Source organism: Camarhynchus parvulus, chromosome 10, assembly GCF_901933205.1.
Source record: "Camarhynchus parvulus chromosome 10, STF_HiC, whole genome shotgun sequence".
Classification (NCBI taxonomy): Eukaryota; Metazoa; Chordata; class Aves; order Passeriformes; family Thraupidae; genus Camarhynchus; species Camarhynchus parvulus.
In genome coordinates this window covers 8,814,751-8,838,855 of record NC_044580.1, presented here as the reverse complement: position 1 = coordinate 8,838,855, position 24,105 = coordinate 8,814,751, and the positions used below count along the sequence as shown (strand labels likewise).

The following is a 24,105-nucleotide window of genomic DNA, read 5'->3' as shown; positions in this document are numbered from 1 at the left end:
CTGTCTACCTCAAAAAAACATAACCAGGAAGGAACAGAATTCAGACTTTCATTATTCTTCTGGACATTAATATCCAACAAGAACAGGCACTTCCCCATTGGCTTCTTCTCTAATTTTTGAGGACTTATCGTAAAGGAGACAGAACCAGGGAAAAGAGACAAGGCGACTGAAGCTCATCAGCCCACAAGAAGAGTGATGGAAAAGACAGACGGGAGACGCGATGGCAATGTACAGGACGGTCATTTCGGTATTTTTGCGCTCGGCAGCGCTGCCCGCGGAGCTGCCCCGGGCCGTGCAGCCCGACTCACGTCGGACGCGGGGCCGGAGCCGCTCCCCGGCCGCGCCCCCGCTGCCTCCGCCCCGGGCGCGCCCGCCCGGCCCCGCTCCGCCCGCAGCCAATGGCGCTCGGCGGGGCGGCCGCTGCGGCGGCGGCGAGCGCAGGGAGGGAGCGGGCAGCGCTCCGCCGCTCCGGGCACTGCTCCTGCCTGCCAGCGGCCCCGGCTGCCCCCGGCTCCTGCAGCATGGACTCGGACTCGGCGGAGCTCAGCGAAGGCGAGCTGGTCTCGCCCGCAGGTAAGCGCCGGCTGCGCGGCGGACGGGAGCGGGCTCCGGGTCCCTTCCCGCGCGCTGCTCTCGGGTCCCTGTGCCTGAGGCGGCTCCGGGCAGCGCTGCCAGGCTGAGGGCTCAGGGCAGCGCCATCCCCGCTGCTCTCGGGTCCCTGTGCCTGAGGGGGCTCAGGGCAGCGCCATCCCCGCTGCCGCAGCCCCGGCGGAGCCCAGCATCGCCCCCGGTCCGGCTGCCGCGGCTCTCGGGCACGGACCGCGGGCTCGGGGCTGCGCTGTGCCCGGGTGCGGGAGAGCTGCCCCAGGGGCTGTGCCCTGACAGCTGATTAAATAGCAGTGCTGCCGCTAGCTGATGCTTTACACCCAGGAGCTGCAAAGTTTTCGGGGGTTTGGTCGCGGCTATTCCGCTGTGGCTCCGGGAGCACCGCGCGTACCGAAGGGGGGACGCCCCCGTCCGGAGCCGAGCCCCCGGCATGCTGGGCTTTTGTTTTCAAGTCTTAACTTGTCACAGGAACCATGCTGTCTGGTTGCTGCAACCCGCATAGTTCTTGGATGAGACAGAAGGAAAAAAAATTAAAAACCTCTCCTGCCCTTTCCAAACCTTCGCGTTCTTGTGTCTTACGCGAAACAAGCGATGGGTGATGCGCCGTAGGCAAAGGCCATCCTGCCCGCATGGTAAAAACGGGGACAACAAACTCGTGTGAAACACACAGAGGTAGGTTCGCTCTGCCGCCACAGCGCGTGGCCCAGAGATGCGCTGTCACCTCCCGGCCACAGCTCTGGGTGCCCGAGCCTTGGGGCAGCGGGGGTGTCACCCTGCCCGCAGCAGAGCGGGCTGCAGGGCTGTCACACACAGCGCGGGGCAGCAGGGCTGTCACACAGACAGGACAGGGCTGCAGGGTTGTCACACACACACCGACAGGACAGGGCTGCAGGGGTGTCACACACACGGCTGGCACCTGACAGATGCTGAGCTGTCACTGACACCAGGTGCAGAAGGAACCTGTTTGACCTCCAGCTTCCCACAGAGAAAGTCATAGACATCCTTCTCTGAAGCCATTTAACTGGCATCAGATGCAAGTGCTATTGGAATGATGCCTGAAATACTGCCAGTGATCATAATAAATCCAAATAGAAACTTGCCATGTTATGTTATTAGATCTTTGAGAAATATCTTTTCACCATAACCAGTCCAGTTTGGACGTGTACCTCATGCCAGCTAACACCCTCCTGCATCCCCAAAAGGAAGGATTTGAACACCAATATTCTAACTACAAAGGCAGAAAAGCTTTTTTTTTTAATAGTTCACCTGTCCTATTAATACAGCAGTGATAAACAACAGTAGGAAGTCATAAGATAAATGTGTTTTCTGGTCTCCCAGCAGAACATTTCATAGCATGATCTGAAATCTAATTCTGTTTTAAATATAGGGCTAGTTATCCCTGATATCTTGCTTTGTAATTTCTTACTTGAGATCTAGAGAATTAAACACGACCAGCAACAGGTCACAGAGCTCCTTATAGTCACAGAGCTCTGTTAGGCTGAGCTTACTTGCAAAGACCACCAACAGCTATAATTTTACATCCAAACAAATCTTCCAAGCCATGCACAAAGAGCAAGTTACAAACATTACTTTATAGACAAATTAATATAATAGAGCTCCTGCCAAAAATTCACTCCTGTTCTGAATAGGAATTTCTTTTAAAGAAATTTAAAATAACTATGCTCAGAGATTGCCATAAGTGGTTTTCATGTCATCACTTGCTAGCTGCCAAGAGTTGATGTTCATCAGTCTCCTTTCCTCTTTTCTATTCCTTCTTTGTTCTATTTAAGAGAAGAAAAGTCTGGTATTTTGGCCATACATGGCAGATGCCTATGCAGTAGAGAAAAAATCAGAATAGAGAGAAAACTTGGATGTTTTGTCTTACCCAGCTGCAATTTTTTTCTCCTGCACTAAAGAATTACATGCTCTTTGTATCCCCCACCATCTTCTGAAAAATAGATATTTTTGCTAGCTTTCCTTGGTGTTTTTTCTGTTCTCTGCCATATGTGTAGTGCAGCCTCTCTCTGTACGTGGGTGTTCAGTCAGGCTGTCAGTCACTGCTGCAGGCACAGCAGCTGAGGGGCTCAGCCACCCCCTTGCCCACCCCACAGCTCGCAGGGCAAGCACAGTGTCTTGGAGGACAGTTTGGGATGAAGTCCTGCTGATGGCTTGATTTTGGACACTGATTTTAGTACAGCTAGAATTTTGCAGTGAAACTGACAGCAGCCCCATGTTCAGCTTGCTCTCCTCATTACCAGTCCTCACACTTGCCCAGGCTTCAGCTGGCACAGCTCGAGCTCCCTGCAGGCGCTGCTGAGCCTGGCCGATGTCTGAGCCCCCAGGGATGCCGTGTGCTTTATCTCCAGGGCTCCACCACGCTGATGCAACACAGATGTTTCAAGCACAGCCCATTTCAGGGGCTGCACTGCTCGTGCAGTGCTCTCCCAGCCCTTTGTCCTGTCCCAGTGAGGGCACCCTTGCCATTCCTGGGCTCACAGGGGTGGGCAGGGGGATACCTAGTGCCCCCCACCATCTGCCATACACTCGTGGCTTCCAAGAACCAGCTGGAGCCTTGCTCCAAGATCCCAGCAGCCTCTTTGCTTTAATAGCCCTCTTCAAACTTGAGTCTCAAGGAAGCAGAAATATTTTTTCTGTATTTATTCTGAACATGTTGTCACAATAGCATCTTCATATTCATATGGTGCAAACAAAAAGCTCCTTATGCACGAGCAGTGCAAGATGTCATCTGTACTTTAAAGCAAACAAACAGAAAAACCACCACACCTCTAACAACATCCAGCTCTACAGCCTTGGCTCCCACAAGCCTCCCACACCCATCTATTACTGCTCTGCACTTGAGGTGTCTGTGGGGTCAAAAAGCTTTGGTTTTCAAAAATGGTTACTCATGAGACAGGCTCCTATTAAGAACATTAAACAGGTCTTCATGATTCTGAAAAAAATCATGTATTGTGGTGCAAAAGAAGAAAAGGTACATGCTTACTAGCTAATGAAATTTCTAGTTTTACTGCAGGGGTGACTAGTCACATTCTTTTTCTTGTCCTACAGAAGAGGTTTTGAGAACTGAACAGGTAATCTTAAAATAGAACACTGTTCTCACTTTTTAATGTCCACCTATTGAGAGGTTGGGTTTCAAAAAAGCCCTTTTCAATAGAGTAATGGTCTCCTTTCCCTCAGCTCTTTCATAGTCATCCTGCCACATGAAAGAATGATCCTCCATGTCATCTTTCAGAGTAACATTTCACAGAAATTCAGGTCATCACCAACAGAAATGATTTCGCAGTGGGTTTGGAAATTCTGCATATAGGAGAATAAAGGTGTGAGACCTTCATTTGGTGTGCCTTGTCCTAGGTTCTCTGGCTGAAACAGGCAGGAATTTGGCCATGTAGCTTTTATGTGTACTCATTTAAGCCTTTATACAAGACACTAAGTCACAGCATGGATTTTCATGTTTGTTTTGATGGAGCTGTTATGTTACAGTAGTAACATAAGATAACCAGAGGCTAAATTGCCTGTATGGGCTCTGAAACAATGCAGATTATCCTCATGGAGTTTAACATTCTGTGGAGAACAAACTGTTGCTGGTCCCTTCCCCAGAAGTCAAAAGATGTTTGGCCTAGAAAAGAGCAGCTTGTACCCAAGAAGAGCTCTAAATTGGTGGCAGGGGTTTGGGTTTTTGAGGGTTTTTTAGAATTGACAGTGTGAAGCCTACAGCTTTGTATAATGGCAAGGTTAACAAGATGAAGGTGACCTTATCACCAGACTTGTATCCATAAGGGCAGTGGGAGCCTGATTATGACTTCAGTATATCTTCAACAGAGCCAAGATCTTACCCTGGAACTCTTAGCACAAAAAATGGTCATGCATTTAAAATTATTTGATAAATTATCTGAGCTTTCCCCTGGACAATAAATATATACTTGGTAAAAAACCCAACAGATTTAAACATTATTTACTGATGTAAAACGACTTCTACAGACATGAATAATTTTTCTAGAGCTGTACTATTATTTGATTTGCAATGCTTAGCAAGTAATTTTTTCTGCAAATTACTTATCATGTTATGTGAACTGTCTCTAGTTCTGGGATGTTAATCTTTGAAGCCTGTTATATATTTTAATCACTGCTTTACAGATTTAATGTCATTCAAGAGTTAATATATTCTTGTAAATACAAAATGAATTAGAAAGTGTAATGAGGACATTTAAGATTTATTATTTGAGGCATCAGTAACAGACTTATGTGATGTATAGTGCAAGTAAGCCTTGTTTAACCTTTTGCAGTATCACACACACATTTGAAAAATAGAGTCTTTGCCCCAAGGAATACTTGTGTGAAGGAGGAGGGGTTTGGTTTACCAAAGCCTTGTTTTGATTCTATGTAGAATGTTCCAAAGATAAACAATAATATTTATTATACTTCAGACAAGCCAGAAGAAATAATAGATAACATGTTCTACATATGAAAACTAGAAAAATATTTTAAAAGCAAAGAATTTTTATGAAGTTCTTTCTAGCAACTATCTAATAAAGGCTCTCCCTTTGCTTTCTGCTGGACAACCAAGGAAAACAAAGCTAATTAAAAAAGAGCTGGACAGACAGCAGACATGAGCTAACATGCCATGGGACCTGTGCCTGTTACAGGGCTTCTGCATCACACTGCACACTGAGGCAGGTCCAGCTCTGTCTGCCAAGAGAGTGGGCAAGAGATGCTTTGGGATGAGTAGGCAGCAGCAGCCAGGGCAAGGATGTGAGCCAAGAGCCTGGCTGGGTGAATTTTTTCTTTCAGTGTTCCCTCCAGGAATCACCTGGGCTGCTGATCTGCATACAGAGCCCTCATTAGCACAGCAGCTGCCAGTCAGGGAGTCATGTCCAGCAGGGGAAAAAAAAAAAGAGTAAAAACTTTAAAAGGAAAAAATTCTAATCACACTGTAAGGATAGGAAAGACCATGAATAATTCCACTTTCATCAATTTGACTAGACACCTTGGACAAACAGTAATTAACTTGAACAAGTCAATTTGTTCAGAGTTCTGTTCTTAAAACCGAGTGGAAATATGAACTTCATGAAGAAATGGATGGAAGCCCAAGCTCACCTGCTTTGCAAGATCATGACCAAGCTGTTCCCCCACCTGAAATGTTGGTGCTGCTAGCAGCCAGTGAGCAGGAAGCCTCCAATCTCTAATATGTGGGTATGGACAAGGAATTTATGATGGCATATTAAACTCATAAGTAGGAATAAGAAGCAATTGCTGCCACACAGCAATTATTGGCCATTCCTGTCTGCCTTGCCAAAGGTCTGGGATGAGACTGAGTTCTATTTAAAGTGATATTTTGGCAGTAAGGAGTGACCTGTACAAAGCAACGAGTGCACTGCCTCAAAAAACTCACACTTCCCCTTTGAGGAAATAAATCTTTTAGCCTTTGATCTCCTCTACAGCAAAGACTAAAAAGTCATGGTGGGAAGAGTGTGTCACCTTATTTAGCTGGTGACAGAGCAATCAAGCTATAAATCCCAGGTAAAAAGGACAACAGTGTGCCAGACACATGAGAGAGTTTTCCTGAAAACTCTGACACACCTTTGGCATTGCATCCTACACACAGCATCAGCCTTAGGCTGACAGGCCCTCCCAGCAAGGCAGGAGAACCCTGTAACTTTGAGACCTCACTGTTTTATCTGGTAAACTAAGCAGGACCTGGCTGTGAGCCCAAGCAGTGGTACACAATCCTCTAAACTGTTTATCTATTAATACTCTTCCTGGCAATGTGTCAGCCCATGCTAGATAGCCTCCCACTAAATGTCCTGGCATGAGACAGAGGATAACAGTGGCCAGTATGAATTAAACAACATTTGGAGTGTGGGAAAGAATTCAGCCTGTATCCAGATGGCAGGACAATGCATGGACAAAAGGGTCTGTGCTGGTGTATTTACAGACAGACAGAGAGCCTGTGGTCAGAGCAGGCTGCACAGGTTCTTCTCTCCTACTGTGGCCTCTGGTGCCTGCTCAGGGCTGTCCAGGCTGCTCAGGGGTCCCTGGGCTCAGACCCGGCTTTGGAGCCTTGCCCAATTAAAAGTGTGTTATTGCTGTTTGCCTGCAGAAATCTCTTTGCCAGTTACATTATGGGAGGTCATTTCATGGGCTGACAAGTGCAGCTGGAGGAGATTCATGGGAGGCTGAGACTTGCTGCAATAACTACAGCTTTATAGCCAAGCCTCAAACATCATCTTGAGGAGCTGAGCTCAGACATGGGCTGGTAGCCAGTGAGTTTTTCTGCTCTTTAAGGCAGATATCTTTAACAAAAGAGGCTGGGAAAGAGCAAGAGTCACTTGGATGTCTTTTCAGGGGTCACCAATCCCTCCTTGGTACAGATGCTGGTTTATGTCAGGTTTGAGCAGTTGGCTCTGTTCAACCTTTCTGCCGAGGAACAGGCTGACCAGTCCCTCTGTACAGGTGTAGGTTTTGGCTGACATCTGTTTATACAACAACACAAAATAGGGCAGGAAGATTGTGCCATCTATGAAACAAACACTTCACCATTCTCCTAGGTCTTCTTACTAGTGCTAGTTTAACATGAAAGGCAATCTTCTGAAACACTAATAGTAAAAGTTAGCATAATATCTCGCTTATCACCATCTCATTCCTGGCATTAACTTTGCTTATCCAAGCAGTTTGTGTTGCAGGAAAAACTAAATCCTCTCTTTGAAGAAACACATTAACACTATTATTGTGTTAGTGCTTCCTTTCCAAATAATTTTCCATTTACTTTTAGAGCCTATAGGTTACATGGTCAAATCACTGACAGATGCAGATCAAACAAATACAGGTTTCTTAGACTTTTCAAGTCAGGGGTATTTTTAGTTTTTTTAATTAAGATAACTATCTTTCAGATTATTTTTTTCAACAAAAGCTCTGTGCCATATAGTGTTATGCCAGGTGAATATCTGCAGCTTTTGTTTACTTGCATTTAATTTTAGCTTTGTGTTTTTGTGCATCATTTCCCTCTGACTCCCAGAAGTGAGAAGGAAGTAGGCTAAAGGTATCAAGAATGACCTTCATGTTGACTTCAAAGCAAGTTATAGTTGGTACCTCACTATTTTTATACATTATTAATCATCTCCACTGTTAGGAAGAATGTTTACTAGTAGATACAAAAGTAATCAGTACAGTCATTACGATGCACAGCTACTGGATTAATTAGAAAGTGATAAAGAATTGGTGAGGAAAATATTGACTGGAATTACAGGTTTAAGAATGGGATAAAAATGTGCAAGCTTAAGTATATGTAAAAACCACTTCACAAATTTTATACAGTGCCAGTGTGTCCCCTTCTTACCCCCTTGGACTGATCAATGCTCTTTAAATACACCAGGGTCTATATACCTGAGAGAAGTTTCTGTTCAGTGATTAAAACCTCACCTGTATCAGAAATTTCTGGAGTATGAATCTAGCCTCACCTCAGCTGAGGTTTCTCTGGCTTCTCTCTTACCTGCATTTGTTTTTAAGAGTCTATTTCTATACCAGTTCTTAAAGGTCAGATTATCCTGCATAAGAAGGATGTAACACCTTCCATCCTTGGGGCAGATATAGCCCCAAGAGAGTTTACTCCTGCCTGCAGCCCTGTCCATTCCTCTCCCCCAGATCAAAAACCCACAACCAAATGCAAAAGCAACAGCAAGAAACAAAAACAACCACCCCAAACCCCCAGACCTGTACACTCATCCAAAACAGTCACCACTGGCATTTCTCTGTAGAGCACTTCCCTTTACAGAAATCATACAGAACTGATGGAAAGCCAAGAACAAATTGTCTCAAGGACAGATGAATACCAATGTTTTCCACATTTCCACGATTTAACTTCGTAGTTTGGATTAAATCAGATGCCAGAGGCTTTAAAGCAGTCCCAATACTTAGTAGTTAATCAGCTGGCATCTGTTTGTCCTCCAGACCTGGATATCTCCTGTAGTTCTGAAGCCAAACTGTGAGCTAGGGCTCTTAACTAGTTGCTGTCGTTCACTTCTGCACAACTTTCTCTTAAACTTGTTGATTCTACTCTGTGCTAGGAGTTTGAAAACCTAGGAAGTTTGGGGCAGACAGAAAATAGCCACTTTCAGAGTTGTGTTGCCACATACTTGTGCTGGGATAAATGGATGTTTGCACTCCATCAGGAGCAGTGAGGGAGGACAGGCAGAAACTCCTCCTGCTTTAAGAAAAGGCACATGGACAGGGCAAGGAAGGTGTGAAGTTTCCTTGCACCTTGCTTGGACTGCCCCTGCCACCGAAGAGGCTAAGGCCCTTGCAGGAAGGCAGGCACCCACATTTTGGCTATATTCTCCATTTTCTAACCTCTAGAATACTTTTAAATTCTCTCTTTTCCTATCCATCCTCATATCTTACACTAACAATTTGTGTCCGTTCTGCAGATACCCACATCTTCCTAGCGCTCAATTGATCTCTCACTTCTCTGTGCCCCAGACAATACACTGTTCTCCTCAAGTTCTTCCAGTATTGATCTGATTTTTCTTCCCTAACTCATTTCTTCTCAAATGCTCTTGGATTTATGATTTCTACCACTAAGAAAAGGGAGTAAATGCTGTTAGGTTGTATTTCAAGAAAGGGAAAATTGATGGAAGTAAGATATTGACTTGGCATTGTAATTAAAGGTTCTGGAAACAGGAGCTAACATGCCTCTTCTGGCAAACAAAAAATACAGACAGTGGGCTACCAAGTGGGATCAGGGAAGTTAATTTGATTCTGAAATACTGAAACAGGTAGCTGCAATATTTTCCAGAAAGTGAGAACACAATAGCATCTTCACAGATAACAAGGGCTTCCCAGCTATTTCCAGAATGCTTTCCTGAACAAACAACTCCTTGAAGAAACAGTACATCCTCAACCCTATAAGTTCAAATCTTTGGCCTTGAATAGCAGGTCCAGGGGAGAATTGCACCTGTCACCAGACACAGCAGCCTGTGACTGTCGCTGATCAAACAAGGTCAGAGGAGGACACTGTTTTCTACTGGTAGAGCTTAACTACCAGGAATAAAGGAAACCAGAGCCTTGACATTTTACAGAGTTTTGTATTGAATCACAGCATGCAGATCTCCCTCACACAAGGTAGCAACAACATACTTTCATTTTAAAAAATATTAGAAGAGAATGCACAGAAATTGCCTCTAGAAAGCAATCAGAAGCTTTAAACAGCTGTTTAAAAGGCAATGAAGGCAAAATATGCTTCTGTAAACTAAACTCATCTTCACTTGGGACAAGAATGTCTATTTGGATTTTCTTCTGCCAATAAGACAGGGTTGAGAGCACAGGAATGCACTGGGGGAGGCTTCAGAGAAAGGGCTGAAGCACAGGGATTGCCAAGTGGGTACAGCCTCACCAGAACACCAGCACAGTGCCACATCCACCCTTCCACTCTGCTACTGACTGCCCTGAGCTGAATCAATCTAAAACTGAGCCCATCCTGCCCTTTGGAGGGTCAGCAGCCACCCTGACACTCAGGTTTCATCTCCCATCACTGGGGAAGAGAAACAAGGTTCCCAGAGCCAGGATCCCCATTTCCAGCACAGCCTCTCTCTCTGGGCTGCTGGCTCTGTCCAAGCCGTGTCCCCACATGTCCTGGGTCAGCAGCACCCCGTGAGTGACCAGAGAGGGACACAGCCCTGCCTGGCAGACAGGGAGGGCACAGCTCTGCCCCTCCCCATGGCCTGGCACAGCCAGGATCTGTTTCAGATTGCCCAGGGCTGTGTGTGCCTTTGCCATCCATGGCTGCAGGGTGGGCACAGGTGCCCTGCTCTGTCTGAGCTCTGTATTTACCTTCCAGAACCCGGTGAGGGAAGCGGTGCCTTAGCAACAGCTGAGTAGTATTAAAGAACAGACACGTGACATGTAGGAAGAGAATTTAGGGTGATGGTGGGGGAGAGATTATTCAGTGCTCTCCATATTTTGGTATAACAGAATTTAATTTCCTTGAAGTTGCAGCAGTCAATGACAAGCAGAAGTGTGCACGTGGAACACCTCTGGCTGAGCACTGAAATAAAGGATGACTAGACATAGCAAATAACCCAGGCAGACTGCAAGGGGTTGTTTAAAAAATAATTATATACTTGTCACTGAAGAAGCTTTTCTATATTTATAATTCCTTTTTCCTCATAGCCTCCTCTGATGGAATTCAGATAGCATGCATGCCATTATGTTAAACAACCAATTCTGGAATACTTCCCTTCTTTCCTCTCTTTTTCAGGCATTAAGGCAGTGGTTACACTTCTTATGGGCATTATTTTAGAGACAGTTAAGGCCTATGCTTAGTCACTTCATCACTGACTAAAATACAAACTTTGCTCACATGCCATTAAAGAGATTGAAAACAAATCTTTAAATAAGTACTTAGCTTGCTTTTAAAGCAATGTGGTTTCTTTACTATGATAAAGTGATAAAAATACATATGAGATCATAAAGCTCACAGTAATTTTGTTGCTGAAGAAGTTTTACAGCTATCTACTTGAATTGATTTGGTTTGAAGCTTGCCTTGGTCTAGCATTTTTTGAGTTGAAAACATTTGTTATACAAACAGCATGTGATTGAATATAACTCAGCTTTTTTATACATATGTGAAGTGGACAAAAAAGATTTTCCCTAAGTAAGGAAATGCTATTTATAGAAGGAAATCTGACGACTTTCAAGTCACAGACTTCAGGAGGTTTGTTAGCACCATCCCCAGGGAGGCAGGAGGACAAACAATAAAAAAGCAATTTCCTGCACAGGAACATACAGAACATCAGAAACACCTAGTAAAGAGAGCAGTGTTGTGCAGAGTGGAAGTCATTTATCCTGCTGGCTCACATTTTTCACTCTGCTAATCATCATTCCCTGTTACCATCAATGGGAGCTGCACACACATCAGTAGGTAACACAGAGTTCTAAATATTTTTAATACATGTCACAACCTGAATAAGCCAGAGAAGGTGTAGCCTCCACAACTCTTGAGATGTATAGTGTGGAATAACAGCTCTGGGGAAGAAAGAATGTCACAGGGCATGATTGTGCCATCAGAACTGCAGAGCCAGTGGGGACAGAGCAGTCCCTGCCCTCCTGAGCTGCCCCAGGCACACCATGGCCAGGAAACTGCACCCCTAGGGAGTCACGCTGCTGCTGCTGAGGGGAGAATCCTGCATGCAGACCTTCTGCAACTGCTACTCAGCCCTTGAGGGTGGCAGACCTGGATTGTGGTAGGAGTTGGTCCAGATGCTCTTACTTCATTTTTTCCTTCTCTCTTTCCTTTTCAGCAGACACACCACAAAGGAGTTAATATGGACACAAACACACAAAATTGGTAAAGTTACTTTCACTTGGGCTCACAGACACACAGCTTTCATGATGACAAAGGGGAACCAGAAGCTTGTCTACAGCAAATAAAAACTAATCCTGGGACAGTGCTGCCTGAGCCATTCTGATTCTGCAGTAGCAGTTATTTAGGTAGAGCAGACATCACAGAAGAAATGTTAGATGGCTGCACTGAAAGGGTTTAGGAAGTGCAGGATGTGCATGGATGTGTCAGATTTCAACAGATGGATTGCTGATTTGGGGTTTATGTAATTCAGAGCTGTTCTAACAGAGTACTCAGGGACAGACATGCAGAGTAACAGAGAATGGCAGCATTTAAAAAGTTTTGCCATGTTTTCACATCCTCATTTGGAAAAAAGATGGAAAGAAAATATCCAAATAAGTTTTTCCTTCATAAAATGAACCCAAAACACATACACAAAAAAACCAAAAAAAAAACCAAAAAAAAAAAACCACCAAAAAAAACTAGAGTGGCAGGAATCCTTTCTTTGTGTGACATCCCAGTTAGGTTTGTGCACTAATAACACTGTATTCATATTAAACCAATTTAGTACACTGTAAAAGGCATCTGTAAACTGTGTATCTTTCAAAACACACCTTGTACCTTTAGGTTTCTGTTAAATAACACCTCCCTGAATTTCAAAGCAAATAAAACTGGAAATTTAAGGACACTGTAAAGATACTGGGCTAATTTCTTTGTGCAACCTCCCATATGATAACTTTGCAAAATCTGGTGGAAAAAGTGCTGGGCTGTCAGCAGGATCTTAATGACAGCCTTAAGCAAGTTTTTCAGTTGTGTCTATTTCTCCTCCCATTCCTGGTCTTTGTCTGGTTTTACCTACACTATTTTTAGATGAGGAATGCCTTTCATTACACTTGTGCAGTAAGAACCCTGAGATGTTTTATGAAAAGCATGTAAATACTAATATCAATGCAGGGCATGGTCCCTCATGATACTTTTATAGGTGTATTATCAGAGGGCTTCCTTCCCTACCAGAGAAAAAACCTGCACTTCTGCAGTTCACACATCATCTCAAATGTGAAAGATATATATGCATTCAATAAGGACTTTCAGCTGTGATAAAGACTGCAGTTTGTACACTACTTTATCTTAATCAGATTTGACTTTTTGTCACATTAATCAGATGATTGAAATTATTATTTTCAATAAACAGTGCTACTGCATATCATGAGACAAAGGAATGTTACAAGCAAAAGTAGAAAATTCATATTTTTATCAGTTGAGCTGAAGGGAGCACACATTTTTCCCCTCCATTTTCCCACTTGTTTCTGATTCCAGCTGTTTTGCTTTCTGGCAGTGAAAATATGTTTGAAATCAAAATAGATCCCAGAATTTGAAGCTATCCTGTGTTACTTTGTTTTGCTTTCCCCTTTAACATATTCTTTCTGAAATGAGGAAAGCCATTCACCAAGAGAATTTACCAGAAGGGGTTTGGCAGCATTATCCTGCTGATGACTGCTGGTGTATTCTTTGATACAAGTCTTTGCAAGGTGGGATCAAGCACAAAAAAAAGATCCTGATCCAGTGATTGGACAGAGGCTTTCCTGCATGGCCTTTGTACACACACCATGGTGTAACACTCCACCCTCCATGAGAAACCTGTTGTAAGCCACAGGGAAAAGTTCTCCCACCTCACAGAGAGCCACTACCTGCTTTGCAGCCCAAGTTTCAGTTCTTGCACATAAAGGAGTTTGCGTGGACTTCACATACATAACCCACCTACACAATCCTCTTCTCGAGAGGTGCTTGCTGCCAAGCTCCCTTGTGTGCAGGCCAAGGAATATGGACATTTTCCAGTCCTGTCTGTTAAGGCTTCCCTGCAGGAAGCTGGCTTCCTGGGGTGTGAATTTGTGCTTTAAAGCCATCTGCCCAACGCTGCTTCATCTCAGGCAGTGCCTTAGTGCAAGAAACAATAAGTCCTGTTCAAAGGTCACAGGGTCTGGTAACCTGGCACTAACCCTCAAATTCTACAAAGCCAGGTGAAATACAGCAAACCTGGCCTGAAATACAACAAACTCCAAAGTCAGCTCCAGCCAAAACACAGCTTTTCATTAACAGAGCTCTGAGAGTCACCTTGCCTGTAGAAACACGGGTTGAAGACTTCCTAGTAAGCAGCTGTAGTGGATCATGTTATTTTCATTCTCTCAATTCTCAAGATGAGTTTATTTAACCTAGAAATGAAATCATGGCAAGACAACATTTTCCACAGTCACACATACTGGAGGAATGCTGAGCCCTGTTAATGCACAGGGGGATCAGTGTCTGCTGGAGAGACAAGAGGCACTCAGCAGGTTTGCAGCCAGGGAGATGCAGCCTGACTTTAGGAAAATCAGAGTTATAACCACTGAGAGGGAATCTTGGTCTTTAGGAACATATCAGACAGCTATCTCTGCTAGCCTGTTAGCCTTATCAGAGAAAGGAATGGATTAGATGATGCATTTAAAGTTTTATTTCCTTCAGCCCCAGGTTTCTATGGCACTGAAACAATACACAGCAGTTCAAAGCTTAGCTCAGTGATGTAAACAACCATGTTTTACACCAAACCTGACTCACTTTCCATGTGAGCACACAGAATAAACTTTGCCAAAACTCATTCCTTAACTCCATCTCATTTTAACACTGATAGTCTTTTAGATAAAGCTTCCAATGGTTCTGGAGGGTATAATTCCTTCAGTTAATAGCTGTGTAGATTGCCCCATCCTAACATCAGCCAAACAGCCCCTGCCAGCTGCACCTCATTCAGTGATCAGTTACCTAATGACACTGCAGGTGATTTTTAACACAAGCATTGCTTTCCAAGGTGTAAATGCAAACAGTTGCAGAGGATCATAAAGAGAGATCTGAAAAACAATAAAAAAAAAAAAAAAACAACATACTCAAATATCCTTATCCTCCAATCTGCAGCAGCCAAAAAACCATAGATGGCTTTGAGCCACGAGATCAGGTGCACCCCTTGTGTGTACCCTGTGCTGTCAGATCAGTTTCACAACCCATTCTCATCTCCCCAGATTGATTCCTGCCAGCATCACCCCTGGTCCTGCTGGTCCCTGGTTGCTGCAGCAGGCACTGCCCTGGAGCCTGGCTTGGCCTCACCTGTCTGGGAGCCAATGTCCCTGCAGGAGCCAGGTGCAGCCACCTGCTGTGCCAGCTGGCTTTGGAGGCAGCAAAAGAGCTGCCAAATCATCACAGATTGTACCTGGTGGTCTGTCAATAACATTTATACCTCCATATCCTATGGCCACTATTGACACCCCATGGTAAACCTCCCCCTCTTCATTAGTAGCAAAATTTATCACCCACAGGTAGTTGTAGATGCAACTTGACTAATACCCACAAAGTGCTTCTGGTAAGCATAAGTTACAGCTGGAAAAAAAAGGAAGATGGATTTTAATTAAAACGACACCATCTACTCCCAGCCTGCAAACCGATTATACATTGATGTAGAGCTCAGCAGTGCAGTGAGGCCAGGAGACAAATGAATACCAAGTGTAGGTGCTGAGGAGCAGACACACTTTCTGTCAAACTGGACAATGTCATTTTATACATTAAACATCTGGGGTTTTTATTTTAATCTTGTTATAGCACAGCTATATATAGCAGGAAAAAAAAGAGTCTTACTAAAGTAGACCTGTTCCTGAAGTGACCTAAGATAGACTAAACAGACCATCTGTCTTGGGAATCTGATTTTTAACCAGAAATAAAAAGGAATGTTAGAACCTATGAGTTATAGTTAGCTTTAGTCCTTATTTCATAGTGCTCTAACTTTTCCCTGGAAAATGTAAACAGACTGAAAGAGGGGGAGGAAAAAAAAAGGTTTTCTGAAGTTTTATTGCCTAGAGGGAAGACAAGGGGGAAAGTCATTTTTCCTCTCAGGGAGAGAGCTGCAAAGTCTCTCTGAGCTGTACAAGAAAAGCACATCAGAACAAAGTTACTAAAGTGCAATGCACAAACAACACTGCTATAACAAAGTGATTGGCATCATGGTATCATGTTCAGCTATGCTGCTACCAGAAATAAACTTATCAAGCCTTGATGATATTCATTTGAATATTAAAGGAGATACACATTCATTGCTCTTCTAGATGAAAATAAAATAGCTCAACAGAAAGCAGCTAAAATGATAACAGAACAGTATTCCCAAGGACCATGTAAACTTGCACTACAAGAAAATACCCTTTCTGTGAACTCCTCTTGAGCATGGAGAATGTACTTATTTATACTGATTAATCCAATAGTTTCCTCTCTTTGTTTCAGACTACTAATTAATATCTCTGCTTTAAAAAAGCAACAAACCAATCAACAAAAATTTTTTTAAAAAGCCAAAACCAAACACAACAAAAAAGAAAACCATACAACCTAAACAAACAAAACTCCAAACATTGCCAAATTAGCTTTACTTTTAAAGTCCAAGAGTTAAGAGGTGTCCTTTAAACCCATAGTCAGCCTGGCTGGTGGAGATGTTACCACACACAGTGCCAGGGGAATAGACTCCTTGGTTCTTGCAGAACTTTGCCAAGTGCCCTGCCACACACCACTATCAATCTATGACTAAAGAGTTGTAATGCCAGATTTTTACATTTAGCTTTTTTCAGCAAAAACAATTAAAACCTTATAAAAGTAGTTATATCCATTCTCAGCTCCACAAGATAACGAAACAAAACTGCAGCAACCATGCAGACAGCCCCAGGTTGCACCTGTGCCTGCTGCCAGAGCAGCAAAAAGGAGCACAAAGCCCTGCCCTGCGCAGACCTGTAGCACTGTGACAAAGCCACCCTCTCTCGCAGAGGTTTTGCCTGCAGGTCCCAAGAACTGTTGGACAGAGCAGTGCCCAAGTGGGAGCAGGGCTCCTCCCAGCCCAGCACACCGTGTCTCACAGCAGCAAAACCCCAAACAACAACTGAGTACATTGTGATACCAGCAGAGCAATCTCTCACAACAAACAGCCCCAAGCAAGAAGACAAAGAGCCAGCAGCAGCCAGGAGCTGCTCACTCACCTTGCAAGTCGTGTGTCCCATGTTCCAGCCTTCCACAGCCACCTTCTCCCCCAGCCTTCCCTGCAGGAATGACGCCCTGCCCTGCCTCTCCCACATTTGTAGCCCCAGGTGCAGCTGCTCAGTGCAGCCCTGGCTCTGCTGATGAGAAGCACCTGGTGCTGGGGGGACAGCAGCACCGTGCTGGGGTCAGGGCTCTGTCCCAGGAAGGTGCCAGTGCAGAAGGGCTGGCAGGTGCCCCCATTGCCTCCTGGCACCCCTGCTCTGCCCTCAGTGCCAGGTGAATTTGCCATCACAGGCTGAGCCCTGCCTGGCACAGTGGTGGTGCAGACACTGAAGCTCTGCATCTGTTGTATTTGTGGGGTGCCCAGTGAAGGAAGGAATGATGAATCTGACTCCATGTTCTCAGAAGGCTAATTTATTATTTTATGATACTATATTATATTTAAGAATGCTATACTAAACTATACTAAAGAATACAGAAAGGAAGCTTACAGAAGACTAAAAAGATAAGAATGAAAACTCATGACTCTGAAAAGAGTCCCAACACAGCCTAGCCCTGATTGGCCAATGAGTGAAAACAACTCACACCAGAATCCAATGAAACAATCACCTGTGAGTAAACAATCTCCAAACACATTCCAGAGGAGCAAAACACAGGAGAGGCAAATCAGATCACTACTGTTTTCCTTTTTCTCTGAGGCTTCTCAGCTTCCCAGGAGAAAAATCCTGGGCAAAGGGATTTTTCCAGCAAATGTGAATGCCACATGCATCCTGTAGGGGTTTGCCCCTCGGGTGACCTATGGGACCCCCAGTTCTTGCATCAAGCTCATCCCTCCCAGTGCAGCTTTCCCAGGTGCCACGTGTGCCTCGGACACATAATCCAAAATGTGGGCACCTGCCTCGTCTGAGTTTGAGCCATCAGTTTTTGTCCTACTTTGGTACTTCAAAGTCTGCTTTTTGGTTTTCTACTTCAGCCATTCCTGTGTTCAAAAGCTGAAGATAAATAGGATCACAGAAACCAATCTTCCATTTCTTCCAGAGTAAAAATTAAATCTGCACTATTGACATCATCATATGGAAGTAGCAATCACAGAGTAGAGCTACATAGCAAGTCATAAAAGGATTCATCAAATATTAAATGAATTTGATTTTTAATTGGACTTTGAGTGGTCAGACATTTTTTAATTCTGTCAATAGTTTTGAAAAGCATTGACAGAATTGTCTTGCAGTATAAAGTTGGTTAATACATAAAATAGGTCTCTTCAGATCAGAGTCAGGCAATTTAAATGCTCAAAATACCTTATTAAGATTATGAGGAAAAACATAATTACCTACTACCAATTTGCTACTAATAAAATAGATTTTTGTTTATTGTGTAACACTGAAGCAAGGCCTAACCTTGCAGCTTTAGTTTGGTAGAACTCTCATCAAATGAGGAATTAGTGCTAGACATAAGTCATCACATGGGAATAATGCAGGAAATATTTTTCTACTTAAGCCTTACAAGTTTTTTTTGGAGTAGCTCTGGGGAAGTTAATGCTTACCTGTCATCACGGACTGGGAAAAACACACTGTCAAGAGCCTAAAAGGGACATAGCACTGAAGTAGGGAAATGGAAATTTAAAATTAATTTACTGTCCCACTCGTAGGTTAGTCTAGGTGGAAGTTCTCAATCTGGAAATGATGTTATTTGGGTCTCTGTCTCACATCCTTTACCATATCTTTCATGGTTGCTAAGAAACAGCAGCATTACAGCACAGTAATCATTGGTACTTCAGTGTAAATTGTGGTTAATTAGCTGATGTGTGAAGTGGGATCCCTGCCATGAGCAGAAAGAGACACCGTTCATGTTTAAAAGCACAAACCAACACCACTGACAGGCTGAGGATTCCTTCTCAATCAAAATGTTCACATGCTAAAAAGCTTTGGAAAGTTGACATTTCCTGGAGTGGTTTGTAATACATGGGAAGGATAAAGGAATCATAGGAATCATGGTTAGCTGTGTCCCAAAATCTGTCCTTTTGCAGGCCTTAATGAAAATTCTCAGCTTGAGTGTCAAATCCAATGGGTACAAACAAAGATGATGTGATTGGATAAATTAAAACAAAAGGAATTTGTTTTCTGACATGGTTAACATATAAAGCAGGAAAAGGGTTACAGCTTAGGAGAAGGTGGGAAGTAAAAGATGCTACTGGGATCTTTTAGAAGATTTGAAAGTATAATTTTATGTGGAAATTTTTTTGGACTAAAAATGTTTAGGATACACAAAATAACTGATTATCCTTGTCTTCTGTATTTCTTATTTACCCAAACAAGGGTAAACATCATAGTCTTGAACAGAAATCAGTCTTGGCTGTGTCATTTGCCAGGGAATTTTCTAATTAGTGCCTTTGTTGTACATAGCTGTAGTCAAACAATCTTGTCATTTGATTTCCAAGCAGGAGTGAACATTTGATATTTCATTAGGAAAGAACAATGAACAAGTGCCTGATATTTGAAGTTCAGGGCAGATCTGTCATTCTCTTTCTAGCAAATTTGAGATAGCAGTGAGATTGTTTTTTAGCTAAGCCAAGTAAGAGAATTTTAAATACCTCAGAAACTGATTGCTGTGAAACCATTTTTTTGGTACAATTTTAGATAATATAACATTTTCTTAAGTTCTGCTTGGAGAGGAAAAGAATATTTTGCTTGAGTGTCTTTTCCCATTTCTTTTCCAAATATGGCTATTATGGAGAGACATTTCTAAGACAAGTGCAATGAACTTCTCAGTTCTTACTGAGCAGAGCCTCTGACAGACTATCTAGGTGCCAAGTGTTAGCATTAATAACCATCTCAATCTATGCTCTGTTAGACAGCCTTCATTTTAGTAGTTATTTTTAAATGCCAAAATGCTTCGTGTGATGGTTTATTAAGCAGAATATACACTGCAAACAAAAAGATATTTGTGTTCATTATGTAGAAAATGTAGAAAATATGTTTTAGATCTTTATATGTTAAAAATGTTTATTTTTGTGTGTGTTGCTATTTCCAGGCTAGGATTCAAAAGTTATTACTCTGATTATTTCTATAGCTTCTATTTTCCTTCCTCTCCCTGGTGGTAGAAAGATTCATACATCTTGTAACAAATCAATGTTTATTTCATTTTGCTACTGATTGGGATGTCAAAGGGCTTTTAAGATGTATTGTAAATAAATAGTTTGAGTGAGGCCACGTTGGCTGTGCCCCAGAGGAGAAGCTATGGCAATTTTTGGAGCAGCCCAGTGCTATTTTGGACATGAGCTGAACAACCAGCTGTTGTCACTGGGGCAGAAAGAGGTTAAAGCAGGGGAGGATGCAGCCAGAAACACATAATGAAATGAGTGAACTGAGCAGAACTGGGGGTGGAAGTGGGATAAAACGTCCCTTTCTCCCACTCTTTCATCTGTTGATCCCTGCTCAGACTGTGAAATTCATATGGGTAAAAAAGAGACCCATAAGATGCATTTCAACAAGGACCTAAAGAATATCTCTTGCTAGGGGCTTGTGTTGGTCTTCAGAAATTTGGAGAGCTCTGCAGGGATGCTTTATGTATCCTATTGCCCTCAGATAACACAGTATTAAGAAAATCTTCAGTTTTAGCAGTGAAAGGTTGTCCATGGTGGATCATGGCTGGTAAAGGGTCACAGAAGCTTGCTGGCTTGTGAGAATACAGTTTTCAGAAGCATGGGGGACATTCCACAGAAATCTGTTTAAGCCACTGTGTTTGAGGTACGTAAGTATTTTAGTGTTTTGTTACTCTGAATGTCATTGTGACAATATGGTGAGACATGTAAGTCAGTGGGATGGGGAGTTTTGTTGCCAATTCCCAAATGTAATGCATCATTTGATTGTAGGGGATGTTACTTGAGGGACTGACAGCCCTGCCTGGGCCTAGCAGAGTGGGCTTGCATTTTTGAATGGGACTAGTCTGTGAGTAAAACTAACCATGAGTTGGAGTAGCTCATCTTTTGTAAGGACAAACTCATCCACAGTCTTGTGAGTGCTCTTTGGCTGATGCCTCACAGACATGAGACTCTTCTGCCTTGCTCCTCAGGACTGCATTGCCCTGGAGTCCCTGGTGGTCTGGCTGTGCAATGGAAAAGAAAAGCAGGGATATTCTGCACATGGTCAGGAACCCTGCCCAGGGCACATCACCCACTGCCTGAATTCTGTCAGCAGAACCATTCTCAGCAAGAGCTGCCATTGGATGTCTCGCACACAGAGATGGTTGCAGCATCAATATAGGTGGTACTGCTCTGCCCAGAAAACTGGGGCTCCTGAAACTGACCCAAAGAAATCTTTATTGAAAACAGCAGACAGGTCTGTAAGTGCCAATCCCTTAAGGGATGGGCAATGGGCAGCATGGCAGGGCAATTCCACTCTGTGGGAAGGAGAGTGTCTCAAGCCCTGCTCCACCTGCAGAACTGCTGCATGTTGTTCCTGGGATGCTCTTGGAGACGCTGGTGGAGATGCAGACATGTGACAAACAGATTTGGCTTCCCAAATCCTCTGGCTGAAGCTCCTGAGTGTGGCATGGGCAGTGACAGCCTCTGTTGCAGCATCTGAGCTGTCCCAGCAGAAAGGGAGGAGCTGGCAGGACCTGCAGCCACCGGGCAAGGGCTGCGTTCCTGCATTCCCAGTGGCAGGCCCTGGCAGATCTCTGTGCTCCAGTGTTCAGCTTTCAAAGGAAGCTTTTGGAAAAAGGCTATGGAACAGCCACTCAGTTTCCACTTGACAGAAAGCACCAGTTCAGTCCCACTAACTGTAGATTCTTTTTAGAGAATAACCCTAGAAATGAATCAGTAAAAGGCACAGCACAAAATAGGCTGCTGTTTCAACTGGCAACTGCAGAATGCACTTGGCTATTTCTGTCTTCCTCATACAAGAATAATTTCCATCATTTTAAATCATTTTTCCAAGTTGCACAAGCTGGTTTCATTTTCCAGCACTAATCGAGGAGAAACCTTTATTTAAATCTTGTAAACCATCATGGGTGAGTAGGTGAACCTGTAACAGAGCTAAATAAATATGCCAGATACCCAAATGAGTTTGTTATCTATTCCAGAGCGGTGAAAAAAATAAACTATTCTGATTAAATCTTTGAGTGGCAAAGTTCCAATCCCAGCAATAAGGCAGGCCCTATGTTCTCTGGAGCTGACATATTTCTTCAGCACAGAACAAAGTGAGCTCTGCAGCAATGATGACTATAGCCAGCTATGGGAAGGAATAAGCACTCCCAAGGAATGAGCACTCTATAGTCTGCTGCAGTGTTTTCAGTGTTCTATTTAATTTTACAGATTATGTAACTTTTCTTTCCGTTCAGAGTGCTTACAGTAAATTTATGCTTATAAAGACTTGACTAGGTTTTTATAATTACCTTTATCTCAGACATCTTGGAAAGAGTTCTTGGGCTGCTGTGGTCTGGGTATATCCTCCAGGTCCACAGTCTAGGACTCAGCCTGGATATAAAGATGTAACCTTCTATAATATGCTTCACCCAGGACATAAATCAGTGGAGAGTTGTGGAATTTTTTCTCTATCAAGACCTGGTGCCAGTGTGATACCACACGTGAGTAGTGGTGCATGACATCCCTGTAAACATCTGAGCTTCATCCAATACAAGGAGGAAAGGGAATACTTCAGGGCTTAGTAATTATTTTTGTTCTTGTCCAGCATTTTTCTTTTTAATTAATTTGTTCTTTACTTCCCCTCTAATAAATTAGACATCATGGACTTTCATCTGTCTCTTTGTACTGCCTGAACTGCACAGGCACAGCCATGGAAGTCGATGCTTTCAGCTCTGCACTCCTTACTCAGGTTTTTTAACACAGTCATTATCAAAGATTGAACATTACAAATATAAATAAGCTATCTGAAGTTAAAAGCTTTGAAGCTTTGTATAACAACTGGTTCTAAATAAAAGCAAGGACTGAAGCACCAGCAGCAGCACTTCTATGCACAAGAAAGACACCTTTCATGTGAGGAGTACCTACAGAGACTGCTCCTGCTCCCCAGCACATGAAAGGAGACCAAGAGGAGACGTGTGAGACTTCCCTTGCACGAGGTTAATACATTGTCTGTTTGAATCATCAAAAACAGAAGCAAGAACACAGGACACTGAGAAGTTAAAAAAGAAAAAATACAAACAACTCAGCCTGATTTAATTGGAAAGCATCACTTGGCTGCCTTCTTCAGTAATTGTTGGAAGCCATCCCAATTCTTTATATATTTAGAAGTGATACAATTCAACTCGTAAATAATTTTTTAATGAGCGACAGTGCTCCCAAAGTATGTGGCTTAACCCTTCAATGGGTATGAGAAATAGGGTTGTACCTTTCATGCTTCATACACTTAGAACATTTTATGATAACAATAATTTTTCTGTTGGATATTTTAGAAATAGGATATCCCAATAAATGCATTCAATGTCCTGTGAAATGACAAAGGCTTTGGACAGCAGGCAACAATAACAACTGAAACAATAATAACATGCTGAAACAATTAGTATTACCAGTCCTGTGGTGTCACAGCGATGAAATTATCATTAGGGAGATCTACATAAGTGTATGCAAGATTAGATTTGATTAAAAGGCAGTCTTTGCACTGCAAAATCTAATGGTGCTGCGTTGTCACTGAGAATGAAAAATTTCCTGAAAAAAAAGTATTTGTGTAACATATCTATGCAGATAGATAGATTAGATAGATAGATAGATAGATAGATAGATAGATAGATAGATAGATAGATAGATAGATAGATAGATAGATAGATAGATAGATAGATTTTTCTGAGGTTTTTGGTTTGTTTTGATGGTTTTGTTTGGGATTTTTTTCCAAAAAGACACCAAGTCTACATGACCAAGGTCAGTATCAGCTCTCTTAGTCTGAAGAGGAGGAGTGAGCTGGATTCCCTATTGCATGGGGGAACAATTCACTTTTTCAGCCAAAATCAGTGCAGCAAGGCTAACTCAAATGGCAGACTCAAGAAGAAAGGGCTGAAAACCTGGGAGATTGACAGGAAATCACTAGGGATTTTAGAAAAAAATACATGCACTTCCAACAATATTTCAGCCAGCCAACATTTTCTGTCAAAATAGCTCA

At 43.1% G+C, this 24,105-nt stretch overlaps 1 protein-coding gene across 1 annotated transcript in view; it reads left to right on the top strand.

Annotated features, from left to right (window-relative positions):
* Positions 1–432: 432 nt before the first annotated feature.
* The window catches only part of TNFAIP8L3 (TNF alpha induced protein 8 like 3), a 44,910-nt gene continuing 21,237 nt past the window's right edge, over positions 433–24,105 (top strand). Inside the window, exon 1 of the mRNA XM_030955627.1 lies at positions 433–573. Coding sequence (XP_030811487.1) covers positions 522–573 — 52 coding nt within the window. The 5' untranslated portion in view covers positions 433–521. The remainder of the gene's footprint in view (positions 574–24,105) is intronic.